Source organism: Temnothorax americanus, unplaced genomic scaffold, assembly GCF_048541705.1.
Source record: "Temnothorax americanus isolate GAGA-0224 unplaced genomic scaffold, ASM4854170v1 Scaffold4, whole genome shotgun sequence".
Classification (NCBI taxonomy): domain Eukaryota; kingdom Metazoa; phylum Arthropoda; class Insecta; order Hymenoptera; family Formicidae; genus Temnothorax; species Temnothorax americanus.
Window position 1 is genome coordinate 4,377,542 of NW_027509547.1, and position 25,721 is coordinate 4,403,262.

A 25,721-nucleotide genomic window follows, 5' to 3' on the forward strand; every position below is an offset into this window, starting at 1 on the left:
TGTTGATAGAGAGAGAGAGATGATACACAGACATATTTACAAGATTACAGATTCAACAAAGATGTAATTATAAAGCAATATAATTACATATAAAATTATAAACTCATGCGTGTATATTGATTCGGATATCTAAAATACGATAATAACAATTTATTATTTTATATGTTATACCTAGTATAACAATGAATCGCCTGCAGAACGGTTAACTGTTGATTATTATTATGCTACCGAAATATTGGATTGGATTTACAATGTTACAATACACCGCGCAACAATGTCGGAGTCAAAATTTCTCGACAACGGCGACGGATTGACCATATCTCGTCGTATTTTAATGTTATTGCAACTGTCTCTTCTCATTGGCACGGAGATTTTTCGCTGTGTCCGCAATAACATTAACCGATTACTCATTTAAACTTATGTGAGAAATTCTTATATTCGTTTTTTCTTTCTTTTATATTGTATTTGATAGCAATGCAGATTGTGCTTTGATAACGTTATAATATAACGTTATAAGCAAAGGTCAATTGAGATATGATATAAAAGTCCAAGATTTTGGTGACAGAAGATTATATTTAATTCAATGATTCATGTATATCCTTAAATCACAATGGAACAACTGGGAAGTACAGTAATACGTTAGGAATTTGTGATGAAAGCTTTTTGGAGTTTCGATTATTATCTGACATCTGAAAATCATAAGAGGTGTCTTTGTGCTTTTTTAAATTATTACGTATCTTTTATCGATAATATTCGATTTTTATCTAACATTTGAAAAATCAATAGAGTTATCTTTGCGCCTCTTTAAATTATTACGTATCTTTTATCATTAGTATTTATAAATCATGTTTGACCAAATCAAATTTAACGATAAAAATTGCACGGTAAAGGATTTCATTATTGAAATCAAATTTTCATGTCATAACTATTGTTTTACGGATGACGTACAAAAACTGCTATTACTCATGACTAAAATTTGACGTTGCATAAATATTTTTCTGCTAAATGATACGGATAATATTTTTTCACATAAACAGGAAATATGTGTCTTTGATAGAGATCGATAGATATGATAATCCTTGTTCGCGATAATGTACATTTATAAAAGCCGGTCCGTTTGACTTTAACCAGTCACGGTATTTGAACGGATGAGAAAGGTGTTGCAACGAATGTTACATCTTTTCTTTTTCCAAATCTTGGACTGATTGGACAATAGGCGATGAAGGGTAAGCGCGATAGAGATATACATTTGCATCGTAAATGCCGAGAGTTTTATTAATTCAAATTTAATAATTTAATAAATAATTGACATTTGCTGATTGTAATAAAAGTCGCGACTATATTACAATCTGATTGTACTGCGATTGACATCTCAGCAATAACTTCGTTTGGTACAGGAATATACATAATTGCTATCGCCTTCCTGGCATCTTGGACTGAAGTTACTGCGAAGGAATATCTATCTGAAGAATCGATTCAGAAGGAAGGAGTTTACCAGGACATTCCGATAAAATGCCCATTTCCAGAGACAAACATCACGACTAATCTTCCACATGAAACCGATTGTACGAAATTTTACAAGTGCTTCCTGGGTAAAGGAGTCTTACAAGACTGTCCTCTGATGATTGCGGGAGACCCGAATAAAAGGTTGCACTACAATAGGCGCGAACAGGTCTGCGATTGGCCATGGCAAGCCGGTTGCGCTCAATGTCCTGGAAAGGACAAAAATGGCAATTGGCCGCGGTCCAAAATACCTCACGAAACAGACAATTGTAGGATGTTCTACGTGTGCGAAAACGGTGAAAAGCGTTTGGAATATTGTCCTACGGATAAGTGCTTCAGTCGCACATGCCAAGATTGCGTTGGAAATCGTGCGGGTGGAAATTGTGGAAATCTGGAATTATGCACGAATGGCGTTAAAATCCCTCACGAATGTCACTGCGATATGTATCATGAGTGTAGTAATGGTAACTATGTTCTAAAGTATTGCTATGGCGGTCTTCACTTTGATCGCACGAGTAAGAAGTGCACTACTCCCGACAAAGCTAAATGTGTAAATTAATTTAAGATGCTTTTCCGTATTGCAAAATAAAGCAGACAACATTTTTGCTCAAAAAAATCAACAAAAAATAATCCGGCCTGATTGAAACTTTGTAAAACTATGAAAGAGCCATGTTTGTGTTAGACTATCGAATATTAATTACCTACATTTAAAATAAACTTATAAGATAGAAAAAATTTCTTGGAATAATTTTATCCCTCTGCAGAAAGATTAAAGGAGGCATGATGAGATGTATGAAAATTAAACGTGCGTTACAACAAGTAATAGAAACATATAAACGAGCCTGTTTCCATCAGTTATATTTATATTAAGGCAATATGAAGATATATAGATATCTGAAGTATAGATATTACATCCGGAGGTTAAAAGGTGATTTTCGCGCGCTGCGGAGCGAAGGAGTGGTCTAGTTTGTCTGGAGCTGTCTGTGCGCTAACGTATTCTTATGAGCTACCCGCCTTGCCCGTATCTCAGATGCAATCAGTTCCAACCGCGAAAGAATGAGTGGATTGCATGTCGGCTACCCGCGTTACTACTTGTAACATGCGCGAATTATGTAAGTACCGAATCGCCCGCGTGTGCCAACGCGAGCGTGTACGCACCGCTATTATTGTGCGATAGTGTATCTGCGTTAGACGATATACCTATGGTGTCTACCTTACCTTACCTCTCACTTTTTTTTCCTTTTATTCCGCATACTCATGCTTGATTTATGTGATACCCTGCGTGTCTGCCATAACTTACGGCGGAAAGTCTCGGAGCAGAATATCGAGAGACTTTTCGCGAATGTTCGTAATATCTGTTTTACGGATTAGGAGTTCTGAGAAAGTGATAATGAGGATAAATAAAATCAATATCAGCAAATCCACAATCCTCTTATCTTAATTTTAAGTTATAGAAATGGATATTCCGTATATAGTCCAATATACGGTGCATTTATTTCCTTAATTAAAAAAATTATATATGTGTACATATAAAGGATTTCGTATAATATTCTTATCTGGGACCAAATGTTCCAAAGATAGGCTCCGTTTATGCGCGGTAAATGCGCGTCTTGCTTTTTGAGAGAACCCAACGTTTTACACCGCTACGGGATATTGGGTAGAAAAAGCACTGGCAGTATAGCGAGTTTTACGATGAAACGCGTAACGGCAGTACGTTTAAAAATAATTGCCACCACGATGGCCACGATTAATGCTATTGCCGGAATTAATTATTGTGGCGGTAGCTTATTAGATATTTTTATTGCCGCTCGTTAAAAGCGTGCACGCGAGCGCGTACGAGAGACTTGCTCTCGGTACACATTCTCCGCAAATGATATCATTTGAAAGTTTATTTTTACCAAACGCACGTTTTGTTGAGGGGTTAACGCTCATAAAGTTAACGCTCGCTTATCGTTCTCGCTGACAGCTTTACAATCAGGCCCCGTTGTTCTTGAGCCGGGGATGACGCCTGAGTTAACGTGTATGCGAAACGGACAAAAGGAACCGATTTAATTGTCAACGTGGTGGAGGAACCGTTAATAAATATTTCGGAGCGATAGATGCAGACAGACATCAGACGCCGGTACTAACGATCTCTGATAAGGCAAACGGCCATTTCTTTTTAATGACATTCGTTGCAGCATACGTCACCCCCGTCCACCGTTGTCCCAAAGCAATTAGCAGACAAACTTTTGTGATATCTCCCGCCGATAATCTCTGGCGACGTGAGTAACGTTTAAGCGCTTCATATAATGTTAATAGAAATTTCCTTTTCTTTTAATACATCATGAAATTTGTACAAGTATATCTTAGATTTGATAAATAGTTTATAAGTGAAAGAATATGAGACAATTAATTAAATAATCTTACACAAAAATTACGCCAATAATATTGATATGCTTTGCAATTTAGTAAAACGAGGTTAACTGAATGTAAACATGATAAACAATTATAACAGAATATTCATAACTCTGCGGGCATTGGGTTTGTTTAATAAATCAGCGCCACATTTCTCCATCACTAATTCAGTCTTGTCCATCCTGATAAATGTGAGAAGTCGCGAACCTTTGTTTATATCAACGATCTTTTATTAAGACAGTCTTTTAACTCTTTCGCCTTTAGTCTTTTAATTAAAATATATATTAGAGAAATACATTTAACTCTAGAATATAAAAAATAATCGAATATTTTAGTCTGAATGACTTGCTAACTCTTCCATAGCTTTTTTTGTTTATGTAAGCAGAGTCTGGTTTAAGATAAAATTAATGGTATGTAAATTCGATAAAGTTTCTGATAAGGAATCACGTTTTCGCGACGATCTCACCTCTCGTGCAGATGGCAGCGTGAATCCGTTTATCGACGGTCGTTCAATGGTGACGACGAGATGGAGAGCACCTTTCAATGCGCCAGTACACTTCGTAGCCAACACTCCACTTCACTTGGGACTCATATGCATTTGTCTGACACTTTTGAAAATTCACTTTCTAAACAAGTCAGCTTCTACTAGGATGAAAAGGGAACTGACACGGCCACAAGTTCATCGGCAGTGTTCCACTTCTTTTGTTTTCAAGTTTTCGACAACCTTATCTCTGACAAATTGTCCATCAGTTTGCGCCGCGGTCGCTCTTTTATAGTTCGCGTGAAAACAGTTGCAGAGATACTTTCAACGCCGATATCGAGTGAAACACACATACTTGAAGTACACTCGGAGATATTGAACGTAGTAGAGTATAACAATCTTGTTTATACTCCGTTCGACACTTTCCACATCCATGGTAGTCGTGTCATTGATCTTATAGTTCGGTGAATAATCCGTAAATAGACCAACTTCGACGAAATTTCGAATGATTACAACCGTCGACCCGACATTATTTGTTTTGGAAACTCACAAGTGACTACGACTTCTTGATATTCTGGAAGTTCTTTCTCGAGAGAGACTGCTCTTTCACAAGCAATAATTTTCCATTGTGATGCGCGCTAACGGTTAAAACTTCTTTTCAATCAATACCCACGATTCGATTCGTACCCACGAGTCGTACCCTGGCTGTTTCTAGGACACGTGGCAGTTAGTCTCCAAGGATACTGAACGAGGTAGCGCGCGTCGCGTCGCTGCGAAGTGCGATCTTCAAGCGGGGCGCACGAAAACGACTGGATCAAAGGGGTGCGCTGCAACAGGTGAGAGGGAAAGGGAGGAGAGGGCAGAGTAGGAGGGATAGGTAGAGCAATGAAGGAGAGAAAGAGAGGCCCGGACGATGACGATGATAGTGGTGTTAACACCGCGCGTAGTAGCGGACAGTCGGCGACTAAGGCCCCCGAGGAGAAGTCTCACCTCTCTCTCCTTCGTTTCTTCTCTCGTCCTCTCGTTCCTCTCTTCCGACGGGGTCTCTCTTTCCACCACACGCGTGGCCGCCGTCACACCGTCGTGCGCGCGCGTGCATCTCCGACACGTACGACGTACCCTCCTGTGCCTTCCCCTCCAATCTTGCATAGCCCGCGCGGGCCACCCTCTCTCTCTCCCTCTCTCTCTCTCTCTCTCTCTCTCTCTCTCTCTCTCTCTCTCTTTCTCTTTCTCTCTTTCACGTCGATAGGATACCTACTACATTTTTCATCGGAACGAATGCGTGGATACTGGCGCGGCCAACTACAGCAAAACCATTTGCAGATGCACACATGGGCGCGCGCGATCGCGCGTGTGGGTACACCGGATTCGCGGCAGCGGCGGCGGTGGTGTCGGTGTTGTACGTGTTGGTAGGAGAGAAGTGGGAGATGGGACACGCGACACACGAGCCTTGGTAGGGAGAGAGAGGGTCAGTGGGAGTGGGGCACGCACGGTCTCCCCTCGTTCCTCCGGGTTCCCCCTTCATGGGGCACCCTCTCTTCTCTCCGCGTCAGACTCTCTTGCGCGCGTTCTCTCTTTTTCCACTTCATTCTCTCCACCGATCTCAGCCTCTCGTTTGCGATTCGTATGCTCCTCCATCTCCTTCGATTACGCGCGATACCTTGGTTTCTCATACGTATCCGTAGAGTGTCGTTTGGTTCGCAAGAAAACTCTACTTTGGCTTCTCTTTCTCTTGACATGTACATTTACATTTACATATACAGATCAACAACTTATTGTTAATCATATACTACGGCTAACACTTGACCGCCGTGAATAATTTGACGTTACATCAGTTTAATTCATTATTTATAAAATCAATGTTATTGCATGATCTTTTTCAGTATAAAAACGCTTCTATCAAGAATAACAAATCAATTATAGAATAGACATAAATAGGACATTTGTATGGTTGGCTTTTGAAAGAAATGTCTATTAAAATTGTGTGCGCAATGAATCTAACTTTCATACACGTGTAATATTGATTAATGTAATGGAACGTTTCACACACGAGACTACCTACACGGATTATAGTGGTAGCATTCTTATTAGCAAAATTATCGAATGTTTTCGATAATACGATGCAACATAATAATATGATCGTTTATGAACTATTTTATATAATCTACTGTACTCACCGCTTTAAAACTTCGCTCCTCATTTACGTACGACGGATGTATTACCTCCACCATCGTAAGAGATTTTCATGTAAGTAGCAAGCTGACAATTTCTCTGGGAGACGGCATTCATTTCATAACATATCAAAAATCGATAAATGACAATAACAATCGATAATTTCTAGAATTATTTCAGAACTAAGAGCACACGATATCCTTTCACGATATTTTCTGCACTCTTCTTTAAGGCTACGACAGCACGCGTCGATAAAGAACAAGTTAACAATAAAATTTTCTATAAATTGGTAAATGGTAAAAGCGTAAATTGGCTAATATGTATTTATACCGGAAGAAAGAATTTTCAGCTAGAATTTTTTTTTCTTCTGTTATGAATCGCACATAACGAATTCGCGTGTCTCACGTCGAGACTGAAAAACAAACCCACGCGCGTCAATGAACGAGAAACGACTAAGTGTCGACGACGATTTTCGTTGTCGACCATCACTTGGGGTTGCAAAACTCACCTTCCCCCGCTTCCCCCGTTGTTCCCCTTCCGATGAGCGAGTCGGCGATGAGAGGGGTGGCGAGCATTCTCTCCCTCCGTTCCCACGCCACGTTCCGATACCTCTCTTCGTCCCTTCTCCTCCACCGCCTCCTCGACGGCATCCTCGCTGCCCGGCTCCTCCCTTAGAGACGCGCCCTTCTACGGGGGTAGAGCACGTACTACTCTATTCTCCGCTCCTCTCGGAAGTCGTCAGCTACCGCCCCCGGCGCGGCGCGTCCACCGGGGGTTGAGATTTATTCGTCGTGTCCCACGCTGCGCGTAGCTGTACACGAAGTGATGTAATTTCGAAGCAACTGGTGGCGAGGTTTATACAGGGTTCTTTGCTGAAAACATCTCTTTGCGTGCTTTATTAGGAAATACATAAATTGTAAACTAAATTTTGAATATGTTGCAAATATCGTTTTAATAACAATGAAAAACATTGATAATATATACATTATAGATAATATATTATATAATGCGAAATTTTAAGCAATAGAACTATCAGAGAAATTTCATCTATATTTTAAATATATTTATTTTATTATATATATATATGTATAATTTATATAAAATTTTTTAAAGTTTATTTTATTAGTATAGCAGCAGCGTGATATATTATGAATATTTAATAAGATAATCCAAATCTAAAAATTTTTTGATTATTTGAGTAAATTAATCACTCTGCTCTTGATACATTTTTTAATTAATTTGTATGTGGGAAATTTTGCAAGAGTAAACGGAATGAAAGAAAACGGACTTGTAGAACAAGTCTAAAAACAGGCGTCGTAAAGGAAGAACGAGATACGTCAAGTAAGAGAAGAGGAGCAAAATAAAAATACTACGTTATATTAAATTTGAATGATTGAATCTGGGCGTGAGTTCGCTGCCAGTCACGGCCGAGCATTGATGTTTTAATTAATGTATCGATAGTGGAGCCAGACACGAGTTTATTCGGCATCATCTCTCGTTTGACATATCGAGACCAGCTCTCTCAAAATATATTACGTAGAAGCTTCGCGGATAATAATTAAGTTGTAGATTTTAACAATATCACGAATTTTTTGTGCACGATATTTTGTTTCAATTTACGTATACAATTAAATTGTGCAATTAATTTTAGCGCAGAATAAGTTAACTCTTATGATTAATTAATATCTTCACGAATATAACGAATAATCGTATACATCTGTCAGAAGACTAAAATTTAATAGTTTTAATTTTAATTTATTTATTATACAGAAGTATTTTTCAATATTTAACATTAAATATTTTATTAATTATTAAATTATTATTCAGAAACAAACTAACGATTTGAAGGCTTATTGGGAGCATTCAAATAAACGATCAAGTTATCTATTTATATAAAGTTATACATAAATTAAACATCGTTGCGTTTAATCTTTCTTTCAATTGCCACGATTTGGAATATGTAATAGCGAATGTTATTTACACGATTGACAGATCAAGGATGATATATGAAATAAATATGAAATATAGTATAAAGAATTAAACAGTTATTATATATGTTAATAATATTATCGTAATATGTTTACAACAATTGGTATTACCCATTACATCGATTTTATTGATTCTAAATATTTGATATTAGTGTTATATCAATATTATTTCTTTTAATTATGCACCAATTTATAATCGTATGTCTAAAGAAGCAAATTCAATTATCTATCATAATTATTTTACTTGACATTATTTTTGTATTTATTTATCGTGACTAATTCGAAAATAAAACAGATAAGATTACTTTTTCTTCGCCAGTGAGTAATAAATCGAACAAAATCGAAAATAAAAGCTGGAGATACATAAAATCACGAGACACACTGAAGGCTGAAGGAAATATACTGTACGAATCACGCGGACAATTTATGAATAAAACTTGATAAAACCGTATTATCGGTGTTTGCGTAACTTTCAGTGTGGGCGTTTCGAACACCACTCATTGATCGTACCATTCGCATCGGCATTGATACGGCGGGATTGTTTTTTGTGTCGAGCACCCACCGCAAATTCAATCGATCGGGTACGGGAACATCGACAATTGGCCGCAATTGTATCGATCGGGGCCAATATGACATCGTTCGATCAGCAATTTCATTGCCCGACGGAAAAATCTGTCGTGGATTTCATTGATCCATTTCATGCTTTGATGCATCTGCAATATGAGAAGGTCAAATTTATCTTGTAAAACATAATATATAATATATATCATATGCAGCTGTGTGTGATTAGAAACATTATTTATTCTAAATTAAAAAAAATCACTTATAATTTGGGTATAAAAATGAAAATTAAAAAAAGATTATATTAGATTGAAATTAATATTAGATTATAAAGATTCAGACGCGTAATTACAATTTACTGAAAACGTCTTAGTAAACTCGTGATCAAAACACGATTAAAACATAATCAAGATGTGCGTTTTTTTGTTTTGTTTTAGTATTAAGAAAAGAATATGTCAACCACTTTATCTTTATAACCGCAAGAATGACTTAATCGTTAATTGCGCTAAAAAGTCAGTGAATATTCGACAATGTATTTTGAATTCAAGCGATAACCTAACGTCGACCTGATCACTCGATTGAGACTTTTTTTCTAGAGCCTGTGATATCCCGCCGTACGAGAGAAATAACGGAACGTTTTAGAACGCGTGTACTCTCAAGCGTTTATTTTCGGAATATTTTTGATACACGTGTTTTATACACGTACGTGACTTTCGCATTATCTTACGTGGGCGTAGCACTACTGCTACTACTACTGATAAGTACTTTGTATTGTAGCTTCATAATCAAACTATTAATCACGCACATAAACGTACAAACAATCATTAATAATAATGAAACTTGCATTCGATTTCGTCTGGTTGTTTGGAATAACGGCGGAAACGTCTACTTTTTTCGCAATAGCAAAACAAGAAATAGTGAAGTAGGGCAGTGGAGAACAACACAAATCAAAATAATCGGTGCGGCTTAATAAAATTAATATACGGTTCTCGGCGGTTCCTCGCCGTGTTCGTGCATCAGAAGTCTTAGTCGGATTCGTAGCATTCGGCAGGCCAACGAGACGCTCGGGACGCTCTTAACTAAGGGTCTACTAACTTTAAATCCGATAATGAATGTAATCAGTGGAAATAACATGGAATCTACGCTGGTCTCGGTCAGACCGCGTCCAGGTATACATTCCCTGACCACAGCGTGACTAATAATTATACTCGGTGAGGGACCCTTGTCTCTCTCCTACGCCGTTATCTCTCGCCGAGAGCGAGAGTGGAAACCGAAAGCCGCAGACGAAACGTAGAAACAATGGTCCCGTGCACTCATCAATCCCGAGAGTACGAAAACTCGTTTGATCGAATCAGTGTTGTAAAATAAACGCGAGTTTCCTTCTTACGTTTTGAAACAAGACAGTAGTAGTTGTAGTTTGAATTTAATTTTTCTTTAGATTGAAAGAAGAATTGCAAAAGAAAAGCAAAATGACATTCCGTTCTGATGCGGTATTATCGTATAAACAGCATTTATATTTGATAACATATTATATTTTATTAGAAGGAAAAAGCATTGAGTTTAGACATTAAGTAAAGACAGCTGAGATAAATAAAGAATTTTGCGGATTTATCAACAAACTGTGCGGTTATAAAATCTTCATGGAAGAGCAATAAATACCCGATAAATTACACTAATTATGTATTTATATCGTGTGTGTGTATAGGTCTTATAAGATATACTTTTAAAACCACGACGTATTCTGTTTCATAACAACGTTAAATCGGGTATCAATTACGAATGACTTTCAGTCGTATATCGTTCGATCGACATCAATATTACAGGCAGTATACACAATGGGCACGCGCGCACGAGCAACGTACCTGTCGACCTCGCGACGCCAGCGAGCCGCGAATAACGGTAGTCTTAATTGAATTATTGTTTCAGTTAATGTCGACATTCATCATAAGAGTACACATACGGTGTCGGAGCGGGATGAAGAAAACACGCATCCCGCCCAAGGAGTTGCGGCTCGCTCACAAAAGCGCAGAGCATTCATCTTCTGTCGTGTATGTCATGAACCGCGACACACGATGGCCGCTCTCTCCTTTCTCTTCCTTCTCTTTTTTGCAAAGATAAAAATAAATTTACACGATCTTCTTTTTTGTCAAAATCAATTTCTTGCAATTTGAATTGCGAATCAATCTTACGTCAATTATTTCAATACTTATTGATAATTATTTTATCAAAGTTTTAAAACAGTATGACACAAATAATCATTAAAATTACACTAGATTATACTGAATAATTCATTCCCGATTATATATATATATATATATATATATATATATATATATGTAGGTCTGGAAGTATGTTCCGGGACTGTTTACGTTTTTTGAAATGTACAGTCCTGGAATATAACGCTATATATGTAATCAGATTCAAGAAACTGTCCCGAAAATTGCCGTAGGACATCAATTTTTTCCAGGACAGTCCTGGAAACTGCCAAATGTCCAGGAATAATACCGATATCAAAAATAAAAGTCCCGGAACATATTTCTGGACCTACATATATATATATATATACATATCGGATTAAAATTACTATTAAAAAATTATATATATATATTATATATATATAATATATTTTTCATATATATATATATATATATATATAATTTTAATAGTAATTTTAATCCGATATGTATATATATATATATGTAGGTCCAGAAATATGTTCCGGGACTTTTATTTTTGATATCGGTATTATTCCGGGACATTTGGCAGTTTCCAGGACTGTCCTGGAAAAAATTGATGTCCTACGGCAATTTTCGGGACAGTTTTTTGAATTTAATTACATATATAGCGTTATATTCCAGGACTGTACATTTCAAAAAACGTAAACAGTCCCGGAACATACCTCTGGACCTACATACATACATATATACATATCTCATTAAAATTTTGCGTTCTTTGTTTCAAACGGTTTACTTGAGGAATTTCGCGGTGAGAACAAACGTGTGAAGTAACTTGATAATTACCAAGCATAATACGAAAGTGAGTACAACGCGCATGAAAGAATATTCGTGATACATACCACTTCCGGTGCGGTGTGGTTATTAATTTCATTCAACCGAGATGAAATAAATGGACTGTTTTCTTACGACAACCGGCCATAACAACGATTGTTTAACGGTATCTCGGATAGGGAAACGTTTAAGAGGAGAGAGAAAATAATATATTCTTATATTTTTCTACTCCAGTAATAATTTTGGGAATCTAAATAATTAATATTACATATAGGAAAATATTTTTGTAAAATTTTTTACGTTATCAGTAAGTTTATATAATTAGACAAACGATAGATAAATTTTTGTACTGGCACGGAATTATGAATCTCTATTTAATTTTATACCTATGTATTAAATTTATATATGAATGTATCACTAATGAATAGAGAAAAACGTATATACTAACGTACAATCATATAAGTATTTACAATCTTGATGCACGCAATTTTACTGGAATACCTTTTACGTAGACACATACGTATAGAAAAACGAGTCTTGGTAGAAAAAGCGATCTAAATATAAATTCATCGTTACTTAATCTTAATTCCGATCTTAGTAAATCAAGTCATTTGCCAAGTGCGAACGAGGGCACGCAGAGCTCGTGCGCTCCGATATAACAAATGATTAACAGGCGGACGCGCAACATAGTTATCGACGTCGTGAATAATTAATCGCACACGGAGTGTCGTCGATGCTGCGTCGATTAAACGTTTTCACATTACTGCAATCCGGCAATAGTCACGTTGCAATTCTATGCTCCAATACTAGGCAACTTGTATTTGTTTCACGTCGGCAATATGTAATACGAGTTTCGCGAGGAATCGTTCTATCGATCACGGCGGTCGTTCAAGCGTATCGGACTCCACCTCTTTTAGTCGCGCCAATGACAACTTCCCAGAACGTTCCTGTGAGGGTTTGAAAAAAAATTAATGTACCTGCCATTAATTATTCACTACAGTGATCGAAATCAGTACTATATATATCGATGCAACAATGATTGAAACTGAAAAAATTAATGTCGATGTTACGCGAAGATATTTCTACGTTTTTGTTCCTTTATGTACGACAAATAATAATTGATGTTAAGTACATTTTAACCATAGCTTCAAAAAATATCTGATTTTAATCATTTTTTAAAATTAATTGTATTCTTATAAAGTACAAAGACTTATCAACTTTGACAGATATATTTTCTTAAACTTTTGACTTTCGTATAGTAAATAGCATCAACTATCCGAATATCGCTCAATTTTCCCAGAGACACAATGTTATACGATATAAATATAAGTGTTCTATAGCTGGTTATGTTTAGATCTAACGGCGATGATACTACGGAGTGGCAGTGGGAGGCAATTGCAAACAGACCTACGCCTCGTTGTTTGGTATTTGCATCGCTTGCGGAAACCAGACTGCGTCGATCGCGCGCGGTTGAATAAATGAATTTAGATCCGTAAGTTTGCCGAGTGCAGTTTCCATTGCTAGATCGGACCTGAATTCGCTTAGCAACACGCGCGCATTTCATATTTCGGCTAGTGCCGTTGCGAATAACAAACAATCGCTTGGCATCACTCCCTGTCCTATTTTTTTACATCACTTTTATCTATTACGCATTAATGTTAAGAGGTTTCCGTTAAGTATTATGTATACTTTATTACATTTCTATTATGATTTTATTAATCTGTTATATATTGTAAGAGTTTTTACACAGAACTTTATATTATCAAACTTACATAATCATAATCAACAACTGAAAGTTGTTGATTTTTTATTAATAACTTTTGCATTTTAGATATAATAAATTGTCACCATAACTGCATCTAAAAGTAATAGTCAAGTAACAGTTATTCGAGGCAGTCTGGAGTGATTTTGATGGAGTTATTAATTATTTTATTTGTTATTAAACCAGGCAAAAATAAGAATAAGGCCCAATACTGTTATTAAAGCCATATTCGTCTGGAATATCCTTACATTTTTTTCCTAGACGTTTGTAAGTTCTAGGTCAGCAGGAGTGGGTAACGCGTCGTAGAAAGGAAACGAAAATAAGGTAGAAGGAAGAGGAGAAATCGATGCATAAAGACTGTGCGGATCGGGTCCCTGGGAGTTTGCATAATTCATTCGGCTGTCCGGCGAATGCATATTACCTCAGGATATCTAGCCGAGTCGAACAGCGGGATCAGGACGCAAGGACCTCCGTTCTGAATATGAGGTCGAATTGCCGAATCGTCTGGAGATAGTTCGACATCGATAACCGCTGCTGATCGTTGCGGCGCGGCGTTTCGACGAGAGGATCCGAATCCAGGATTTAACAGGATCGGCTGCGTGTGCGTGTCCCTAAAAGAAGAATATATCGTAAACAAGGACTGCTGCTTGACTATAAAATCATGTCATAGTGAAACGATAACCTAAAGAATCATTGGTCTATTCTTACAGAATTTAAGGATTTTATTGAGATTTATTTATCTGCATGCTTTATTTTAAATAGCGTGTACCGTTCTAAGTTTGTTGCAGATTTTTTTTTTATACGACATAATTTCCATAGAATAAGTCCATAGAAGATATTTCTAAAAATCATTAACTCAATATTTTTTAATATAGCTATATTAAAAATTTATAATGAACAAATGTTAATAACGGGTAATATTTGATCTCGAAATATTGCCAATGAAACGTTAAGCGATTCGCTTAAACGTTCAGCGGTGATTTCCGTGTCATCTAAGCACGCGGTATTATATCCTGATTGCATCTGCTCCACCTGTCTATCGATTTTTCCGGAAGCGTCATCGGAGCGGGCTTCTCGCGGCGGAAGGTGCGTGCCCATATGGGTGGACCGGATCTCTCCCTCGTTTCTTCGCCCTCGTCTCTTACACCTCGAGGAAGCCACCCCAGGCGAACCGGAATCAAGTTCAATTGTCTCGCGGTGGCTTTTGGACGCGTGAGAAATTTGCGAGCAGCTGTTTCGCCGGGGGTTGCTTGCTTCTCGCAGTAACGTGACGTCACGTCACGTTTTTACTTGTCGCTCTTACTTGGTCAAACGAGGAGAACGAAAACATATGCGGATGAAGGAGTGAGAGAGAGAGGGAGGAAGAGGGAGATGTAATGCACCGCGCGCATGCAAATTAAAGACGTTCGCGTCTCGAAGGGGTTAGATTAAGGGTTCGAGGGTCGCCGAAATACTGGCTAGGCCTCCTCTGCGAGGAAACAGGGAGTTTCTCGATATCGTCTTTCGAAAATCTCGCTGTGCTTTATTTCTGTGGCCTTTCCCACGACCGCCCTCCACTACTCGCACCGGCATTTTAATTAGGTCCACCGTTGTTGCTGCTCCAAGTAGTGTTTTGGTAACAATGTGATTGTGATCTGCTCGTCCAGAGGCTGGTTGTACGTTAGGTATGTGTACGATTATGTTTTGCTTCCGTTTAGGCCAAATGTAATTGTGTCAAAGGAATAAGGGCGCTGATGTGATTGGAAGTAACAAATTTTTTTGTTATGTACATACATACGTAAACAATCTTTATTACATTCACCATGCCCGCATTTGTTTTACACTAATTGATAACGTTTCATTTTTGCGTGTATTGAATTTTGTTACTTTTGAAGCTTAATTTACAATAATAGTGATCAAGTTTCATGCGAGAAAAATTTACTACGGTTTACAATAGAAATAACATTTCTTTTCAATCGCTCTTGTTCCATTGCCGACTTCATTCGCGACTCGGCTCGCCAATGCGAAGTCTTTCAATTTGTCGTGTCAAAAATTGCACGGCTTTCTACGTGACGCGTATGCGAATGCGAGCGACGTAACCAACGTTGCTCTGATTGCGAGCGAGAGAAAATCGGTGCTCGCGAGAGGCAGAAGCACTCCCGCATAAAGATAATGCCGCGTACTTCGCCGTCATTCTCCACGTCGTTGTCGTTGTCGTTGTCGTCGTTGTCATCGTCATCCTCGTTGTCGTCTTGGTGGCATTTTGAATTGCAGATAATCGAGCACGATCGACGAGGACGATAATCGGCTACGGCGCTTAGACATGCAGTGACTTATCTTCGGGCAACCGAGGGTTACCTGTCTCGGATACCTTTCCCCGTGCAACTCGGGAGAGTCGACAGGACCGATAAGGATCGTGATGATTCAGAATCTCCTGACCTCGGCCCGTCGCTCCACAATGCAACTCCGAATAAACCGTGCCTATCCGCGCGTTCGCGAGGAACGCGACACAGGGCGGATCAGCGGATGGCGAGCCTCGGGCTGTCGACGCGACAGGTACGCGATTCTCGGTCCTCGTCGATTGCAGATCGCAAATTGCTCGAATGCCGATCGTGATATGCCTTACACTGTATCTATCGATCGGCGAGTTACCGAATTCTAATATCTGTTCGGCATCCTTGAGTTTTTGTAGAAATCTTTTTCTATACATGTTTTCATTTCTCTGATTCATGCCTCACGATTCACGCTGATCGTGAATCGCAAATTGCTCTGGAGCAATGATAAATGTGCCTTATATTGCATCTTGCAAACTAATACTCTATATTATGTCGCTATTTGCTAGTTTCATCTATATTACAATAAATCGTCAAGTTTGTCTATATCGGTAAATTACTTTCTTTCCGCATGAGTAGTAGTGTTTATATATGTATAATTCGTGATTCTATTATAAGTTGCAATTATGAAGCAAAACAGAATTCTCGGGAAAACTATCATCTCGCAAAACTTCTTAATATAATACATCTCTTATATTTTTACTGTTTCCTTCAAATTTCTTTATTCGAAAGTTTGTAAATTTCAAGTAACAATTTGAGACAAACATAAATTTACGTAACTTTTATGCAGTTTATTTTTAGCGTCCGGATTTCATCTCCTTATTTTTGCATGTGAAATTTGCGAATATAAAAAAATATAACTCTGGTATATCACGAACCAGCAGCTCCCACGTTGCCTCCAGGCGCACGGTGCCTCCAGGTGGTAACTGGCGGCCTTTATCCAGTCAGCATCCCCCTCCTCCCGCTGTTCGAGGAACCTAAAGGAACGGTCCCTCTATTGTCGAGGGAGTTATTAACGAGGGGATGACGAGGGGAAAATTTCGGTGCGTATACAGTCTTCGTGTGGGAATTGCGCAAGGCACGCAGGCGCGCCTCAAAAGCAAGACATATCTTATTGCTTCCCGCCAAAACACCGTCGGAGAACCTTTAATGTCACGTTCGACCCATACGTGCAGCCGACAGACACGTCATGCGAGGGATCCGCGGATTTAACGCACTGAGGGCGCAGGGCTGCGAGTTTGGTATCGTCGAAATTTTCCCGCTAAAGTTCCGGCAGGTGACTTAACATTCATTATAAAATCAATGAACTGTAAAATTGACGAAGGACAGATGCTTGTACTAAGAATCGGAATCGCATTGCAGAGTTCTTAAGTTTAAAGAAATTTTAACAATCGGTGTTAGAAATATTTATTATTGAAACTTGATGTTAAATTTTTAATTTTTAACGCGTGTACGTAAAATTGTAATTTTAGAAATTAGGTTCTCTCTCTCTTTTCTTCTGAATTTTATACATTAAACAAATTAGAAGTAAAAAATATAGTAAAGAAACGACAGAAGGAATTTATCAATTAATGTACAATTGCGTTTTTGACCAAATTAATTATTGAGAAATGATAAAAAGGTAAATCCAGTTCCACGAATTCCAGTTAAAGCAAAACGATTTAAATATTCTCAAAATTAAATAAAGTATAGAAATATCGCAGTAATATTTTATGGCACAACTCGCGAAAGTTTTTTTCGACTGTGAGAATCCGACCTGTGGTGGAGTAATGCGCATTACGCGAAGAACGATGACATTTCTCTGGATCGGACTTGTGGGGGAACGGGTATTGTGAAGGAATTTTTCAAGCGTCCACTCCCACGTGGGGATATTCGTCGCTACCCCCCACGTTTTCTCGACGGATGCAAGCACACGTGTTCTTACGCACACCGCGGCGCCCGTTCCGCCGGTGCATATTTTTGAAGAACTGCAGGGCTGCGTTCCCTTCCTTTACCCCTCCTTACTTTTTCCCCCTTTTTACATAGCACACTCTCGTTACGTGAACACGTCACCCTCTTGACCGCGCAAGATGCGAAGGGGAACATTTACCGTGTTTAGAGCTGGGAAAGCTAAGAGACTCGTCTTCCAAGCGTTCCATCGGTACCCTCCATCGGTATCATCCGATTGCGTTTTCATGCGTGCCGAGATTCCGGAAAACAAGTCTCGGCATACACCTGGACGCTATTTTCCAAAGGTCAATGACACCACCGAAATCGTGCTTTAAAATTTCTTGAGCAGAACGAGAAACGTATAAGATTTGATCATCATATTATTGATTAGTTTTGACATAGATATATTTTTGCCGCTTAAAAAATCTTTTTGTTGATTAAAATATAGAAAAAAAAATTTTATATAAATACATAATTTCTTTAAATATTAAAAACAAAATTGTATAACAAGCGAAATATACCACATAGAGTATTTCAATTTTTATTTCGGATTAGTGATGTAATACGGAAAGTTTATTGTTTACACCTTATGCTGCTTTCAGCAAAATATGTTATTGCATACATTAAAATCTAACACGTGCTTTAGTGAAACAAGATCCGCGTATGCAAAGTAGAGAGACGCCGCATCCCGTTGTCGTGTCCCTCTAAAATTTTCACGTAGGTGGCGAAGACCGCGATACATAATATAACGCGTCTGTGCTGCACCACACGGTGCCTTTCTTTGCGAGAGGGGAAAAAGAAACATCGTGTTTGCCCACGAACGAAGGTGTCCGGGGCGGCGGTACGTCGTTGTGTCGCCAACACCATTGTTCTAGTAAAAGTTGCCATTATTCTGACATTACGACGTAATAACGCCGCTTGTTACAACGAGAGTTACTGTCGAGCCGGCACAAATTGACGGGCGTTTTCCTGTAATAAAATATTTTGCTCTGACCGAAGTTTTAGGTAGTGACAAAGGTAGTGTTTTTTTAAATTAGAATTTTTTTGAAAATTTCCTACAATATAGACAATTCATTTGTCTGTGAATTTTTGAGTACATACATCGATAAAAACAAATCTCTCTTTTAACATTATTAAATCGTTCCTTATCAAAATTTGATTGGATTTCTCAGTTCACTTTTTTAAACTGCGAAATAAATTATATCGGTATTGAAATTTAAGATAAAGTTAAAAACTGTTAAAAATTAATTGAAAGATAAAGCTTTATTATTTATTAGTAGATTTTTAACAAAGGTTACATCTCGTTATCTTCATAAAATAGCTTACTTGACGTACAATATTAACACATCATCGTCATAATTTTATTATAGATCGTTACTCGTTAAGCTAAATTGTGCAAATCGCTACGTAGACATCAAAGAAGTTAGGATGAAAATTTAACGCGTGGTCGTCAGTTTTCATTGAGCATTGTGAAGGAGAAGGCGCATTATATACAGAACGGTTCGGATAAAGAAAGTAAAGAAGACAAATTTACAATCCTTTAGGAGCGTCGGCTCGTCGAAGGAGGCGTCGCGTGAATCATCCGCGATCCGCGTGGGCGGCTGAATCGTACAAGTACTGGCGTACGATACATGGGCCAGCACGAGGGGGCCTATTTCACGAGATTGTCGTCGGTACGAAACAACTATTAGCGTTGCTCGATGGCGCATTATGTTACGGCATGCACGCGCATTAACGAGCTCCCGGTTCATATCGCACAGAGGAAAGCCACACACGTGCACACACATGTACATACACGTATGTATATACAACCGGTCCCCTAAACGCCCACCACACAGTCGTGTTCTCTCTCAGTCGTCTTTTCCACCCCCGCCATATCACAGATATCCATTCCGAATGGAATCGATCTTTCTTTTTTATTTATCTCCAAATCGACTTCTTTTCTGTCTTACCTTTGTCTGTACGCTATTGTCCTTTCGTAAGATCAACACGCCGCTACCCCAGGTCCATCCATATTCAGTTTTTGACTCGTGCATTATTCAAATGATGGCTGAGTGCTGTGAAAGCCGTTCGATGAGTGTAGCAAGTGTATTTCTCGATAGATCAAGTTGAATGATGATGTTAATTATCATTTTAATACGTTTTATATGTTATTGTTACTTTAAACACAAATTGTTATCACAATGCACAAATCACTGTTTGACAATGCTATCGATACCTATTTTAATAATAATATTTCCAGGCCATATACATTTTTTTTATGAACTGAGGATTTTCTTCTGTATTCATCTCTTTTTCAAATTTGTATATATTTAATATAAAATAAAAGTAACTTTTCTGTGATGATAAAATACTTTACAAGATTCTTTTGACACTTAATATTCAAAGCAAGCTATACATTTCAGAAACTATCAGTACTTCGATATTGAATAAAAATCGCTAGTGATTTTTCTAACACCTGTCATTAAAATGTGCAACGGCGATTTTGAAATGCCTTGTACCTCTCGCCTTTTCTACGCGCTTTCAAAGAAATAACACTAGCCGTAGCTGTCACGTAATTCGTTGGTGTTGGTGGGCACAAAGTTCCCCTCAGAATGATGAATCGATACGCATCACGTTTTCACGGGGTTACAAGAAGGGGGGTGCTTTCCTCGATCATCCCTCGGAAAGAGAAACCGGTCGTTAAGAGAGCTCGGCGCAAACACGGCGCAACGCATAAACTTTCGGTACATAAACTTTCACAATTCGCCGTCGATAAATCGCTGGTAGTGAAAACCGACCTAAGATAGGGCATAGTGAGAAGGAGGGTGATAGTTGGCTAGACCTTCTTATCCGAAACAAAGGTCACCCCTTCGGAGAACTGTGGGAAACTCGGACAGCTGAGGAATGGAAGGAGGATATGTGTCCGCTCTCTCTTTTGCGGTAGAGTAGAGGAGTGCCATGAAGTAGCTCCTTTCATAGCCCTTCAGCGAAGGATTATCTTTCCGTTCAACTAGCGAAGAACTGACAACCCAAGTCGCCTGCGACCACTTATCATATACTTGTTATTTATGTTAAGTAGTGTGGATTAATTTGCATCTTGGTCAATCTTTGGAGAATTTAATGTCCTCTTGATTAATACCTTGCGTTCTTAAGTTTGTAAATTATTAAATTTAACACGTTTGAAATATTGGAGATCTGCATCCCTGAAATTTCGTATCCTCAGATTCTTTAAAGTTTATAGATTTTCAAAAATTTTTTTACATTTATTTCTTTTGGAAAGTTCTTAAGACCTCCGATCTTTTAATTTTCATACGCATTTGTTAACGTATAGGTAAAAATCAATGATCAAAATCGTTTAAAAAAAATACAAGTCTGCTCTAAAATCTGATAAATTATTCTCACGAGATATCATTTCTTAGGAATAATTTTATTCTGAATGATTTTGTTTCCGAATTTCATCTATATCTGCTAATATCACCGGTAGTTGGTTCTTGTGGTATAGATTGCCATAATTTATTTCCATTGGAATACTGAACGTGAATAGACAATATTATAAGGTTGATAGAGAGATCTTTGCCGAGTCTTCAATGATTACCGGCGCTCCTACCGATGGTGATTAGGCGTCGGCATCGTATCTCGAGAATCATTCGTAATCGAGAACAGAATTGAGCGCTCACCGGGCACACTTGTACCGCTGATTGCAGTCATTAATAGAGAAAATTAATGAGCCGGTAGAGCCGACTCGTTCCGTCTTTGTCTCTCGGTGTTTCGACACGGTTCTCTTTTAAGCGCGCAACGTCAATCCACCAATAAATCATTGCAGTTTATAAGAATATAATCTCTTCCATAGATACGGAACATAATCGAATTGCTTTCGTAATGATGCCTAGGAATAGGAAATAATTTGAAAGCATTAAACTTCCTTATTCCGCTTTCTCTAAAGATAAAAATAGAAAATAATATTTTTATAATCGTCCAGGTGTACAAAAGAAGAAGGACGAAAAAAGAGTATGAATATTTATCACCTGCTAGAATTAATCCTGCGTCAGGAATCGATTCAAAGTATAAAATGCGTGGTATATAATATAATAGTATTATTGGTAATCAAATTGATTGCTGACTGTACTATTAATCATTATTTATAGTAATCAAGTCAAAGTATGATGTAATAATTATTTAAATTAAATATAGAATGAATAAATCAATAATATACATAACAATTATTTAAATAACCATTGCAGTATAGAATGGTGAAAAGCATTCCAAATAATAAAAGAAACAATGTAAAACATAAAAAATGGGATTTATTGATAAAAATATAGAAAGTGTATGGAGAGATGTAAGTGTATAAAATGTTATGCTGCGTTCCCACTATACGCGTCGCGCATCGCGTCACGACGCCGCGTCATGAGTTACCCAATTAAAACGTTTCATTTTATGACGTCATTTCCAACAATATCTCGCGTCGGAAATGACGTCATAAAATGAAACGTTTTGATTGGATAACTCATGACGCGGCGTCGCGGCGTCGTGACGCGACGCGCGACGCGTATAGTGGGAACGCAGCTTTAGTTACGAAATTGATTTGCAAAAGAATAACTGTACGCGTATTTAAGTGAGAAGCGAAGGAAAAAAAGATTTTGCAAGCAAAAATTTCCAGTTTTTAATAATGGATTACAATAGTACGTAAGGAAAAACTTTCGTACAATGATAATACGATGTAATAACGAATGTAAATTTTATAGACAGTTTGCGCATAGATTTACGTTTAAACGCACATCTTGGTCACCTTGGAAGGTCGCACATCGACCTCGACTTTACGAGCTCACCCACGATCGATGGTTAGACGGCGAGTCTTTCGGAACGTCAAAACGTTCCGAAAAGCCAGAAGAGCCGGTGGCGTGCCTTTCACCTTGCGTAATTATTCACAGTTCATTATTCAATGTCAGATTATCGTACCGTGACAAGTGTTGCGCGACGAACTCGTGTAAGTCCTGCGGTTAGTATATGCGCTCGTCGCTCGTGTGTATTGGCTTAAGGCCGCAAACGCGTCGTCGGTGAGAAACGCGCGTGTGAGTGATTAGAGGCCGTGCGTTAATCAGACGATGAAATATTCCACAAAGGAAGTGAGCTGGCTTACCTTCTGGCGGACGCGGGCACGCGGTAGGAGTTGGACGTTCGTGTGGTCGATCAGTTCCAGGAATTCCTCTCTCGCGGTCCTTCTGCCAACGGAAACTCAAAATATCCCAACTCTCAAACAAGTTTTGCACCATTTCTCTGGTGGCTCGCTTGCTCGAAGTATGGCGACACAAGTAGAGGAACGTGAAAATGGGATAATATTGTCGTACAGATGAAGATCTGTTCATACTGATTCAACTGATTGATTGAATAATAATTTTTAATAAAAATGGGCATAATACATTTGTACATAATATTTTTAATCTATTGAAAAATACCAAAACAATAAGTTATACGTAATGAATTAGAAATAATATTGGGAGAAAATATATTGAGATTATTGAGAACAATATCTTCTCATGAATAAAACAAATATTTTTAAATGGTTTGATTAGAATAATGTTCTACATAAAAGTAAAGAAATTTCTAATTGAAAGATGCAATAACACAATTTTTCAATTAATTTTAGTTTGATTTTATTTCAATAGGAACTTTAATTGAGATTTATTTGCTCACTTATCGCAAAGATTGAGAAAGGAATTGCAACAAAAAGAATTCTTCTAAAATATTCAGTTATTCCGAATATACTTTGTATTCCATTTATCTTTCTTATCATTATCTTACGTAAAATATGTCTGCTGAGCTCGGCACATTCGTTAATGATAAAAAGAAATGAATTCTTTCAACGATTATATTTCAAGTGGAAGTATTTGCAATCTCCGTGTTTTTTACACGTCGTCCATCGACAACGTGCGGGACCACCCCGTGCACGCGTCGGTATCAACAGGTGCTGGTTTATGACGCCGCGGCAAAGCCGTGGGCACCGACATCGATTCCGATGCAATTTAGATAACCGAAACCGATTCGACAACCCTGAAAACCTGAACGCGCGACGATAAAGGCGCCGGTCGGACGACGATTCGTGTATAAATCCGGTATCCTCTCGGTTGACATAATGCGTGAGCCGACGTATCACGAGATTTTACGAGACGGATATCGATTCCACACGCGACGTATATGGAGTCCCCCCCGAAAGACGTGATCAGCTTTGACAATGCAAGTGCAATAATATGTATCAAAAAATATTGTTGATGAGAAAACACGAGCTTATCATACATATCACTTATACAATCTTGAATCAATTTCTGTCGATCGTACCTGCCTACGTGCTGAATTTTTTACGTTCCAACAACATCAAGATTTATTAGCGTGTTTCCTAAATTGTTACATCTTTCCCCCAAAAAGTATAAATTACTCTTTATTATCTCGAATTTTTATGCTCATTTTTCTTTATTTGTTGAGCGCGAAAACAATTTTGAACATGCAGAATAGTTTCGTTTGTTACGTGAACGATAAACACGCGTAAATTAAGTATCGAAGGAGAAAGCCTGCATAAGATTAAGTGTGTACAAGTATCAACAGATAATTTTAATCAAATGTTCGGGCATTGGGGGGTCTATCTGGCGCAGCATAATTTATGTGAACAAGAGGATCGCCAACGCATAAAAGACGCGTATTGTCATGTGTCTGCAGTATCTGTAAAAATAATATCTATAGTAATTTAATCATATTTTTTTAAAAATAAAGACGTATTATTATGTAGTAATAAATTAAAATAAACATTTTTATTGAAATTAAAATCACTGATGTTTCTATCCTGAAGACTTCGGAAAAGGTAAATTACAATACGTATACTTTTTCATATAAAATTTAACGTCAACATATTTATGGATTGGACACATTTATATATAGTATGCACATATTTATAATATATTCCTATATCTAGTTTTTATATGAACAATAAATTAAAAATACATTAGGCGACTAGGCGTTACCTGCTGCGAATTCCAACCGTCTACGTCTACATGCACTTCTAAGATTCTAACAGCGTTCTTTACAACTTTAAGGAATTTTAATTAAATCTGCACTCCCAGTGTCTTTTCACTTAGAGAATCCCGAGTTAACGAATCACCGGAATAAAATTAATTTACTGGATTAAATCACGCGATTTTTCCGCTATCGAGATTTCGAATGGCAGATACATCCGTTAAAGCACACTATATCTTATTAATATGATGTTTATTATATGGGGCCATTAACGGTATTAAAACCCGAAAGCCCCCTCTTTTAATACCTTCTCTGAGCCGGGACTTGAATGAAAGTGCCGGGATGGGACGACCGCTATGTGTAATTAAGAGAACCTTTATTTTCCTTGGGGTTTCTTTAGGTCTCGTGAAAGTAAGAAATGGTCTCGGGTAATTAACGCGGGACAGGTACAAAGAGAGTTCATTGATATTTATTACCATTCGAGGTACGGTCGTCGCGCGTGAGCAAGGAGCGAACGTAGCGTGTGGGTGGAACGGAGAGAGTCACCCACATGAGCCTCACCCTCGACACGCACATGTGTCGCACGTACAATTTTACACGCATGCTTACCGATGTACCCGG

The 25,721-nt window shown here is 38.0% G+C and overlaps 2 protein-coding genes and 1 long non-coding RNA gene across 3 annotated transcripts in view; 2 read left to right on the forward strand and 1 right to left on the reverse strand.

Moving 5' to 3' along the window:
- Positions 1-5,360, reverse strand: part of Klu (zinc finger protein klumpfuss) — a 65,211-nt gene extending 59,851 nt beyond the window's left edge. Inside the window, exon 1 of the mRNA XM_077415441.1 lies at positions 4,367-5,360. The gene's annotated coding sequence lies outside the window, so the exon portion shown is untranslated. The remainder of the gene's footprint in view (positions 1-4,366) is intronic.
- The window catches only part of LOC143902489 (uncharacterized), a 137,362-nt gene that overhangs the window by 77,708 nt on the left and 33,933 nt on the right, over positions 1-25,721 (forward strand). The window lies entirely within an intron of this gene.
- Positions 539-3,034, forward strand: LOC143902452 (putative chitinase 10). The gene is made up of 2 exons (XM_077415364.1): positions 539-1,226; positions 1,398-3,034. The coding sequence occupies exons 1-2, from the start codon at positions 1,220-1,222 to the stop codon at positions 2,060-2,062; spliced, it is 672 nt and encodes a 223-aa protein (XP_077271490.1). The 5' UTR covers positions 539-1,219; the 3' UTR covers positions 2,063-3,034.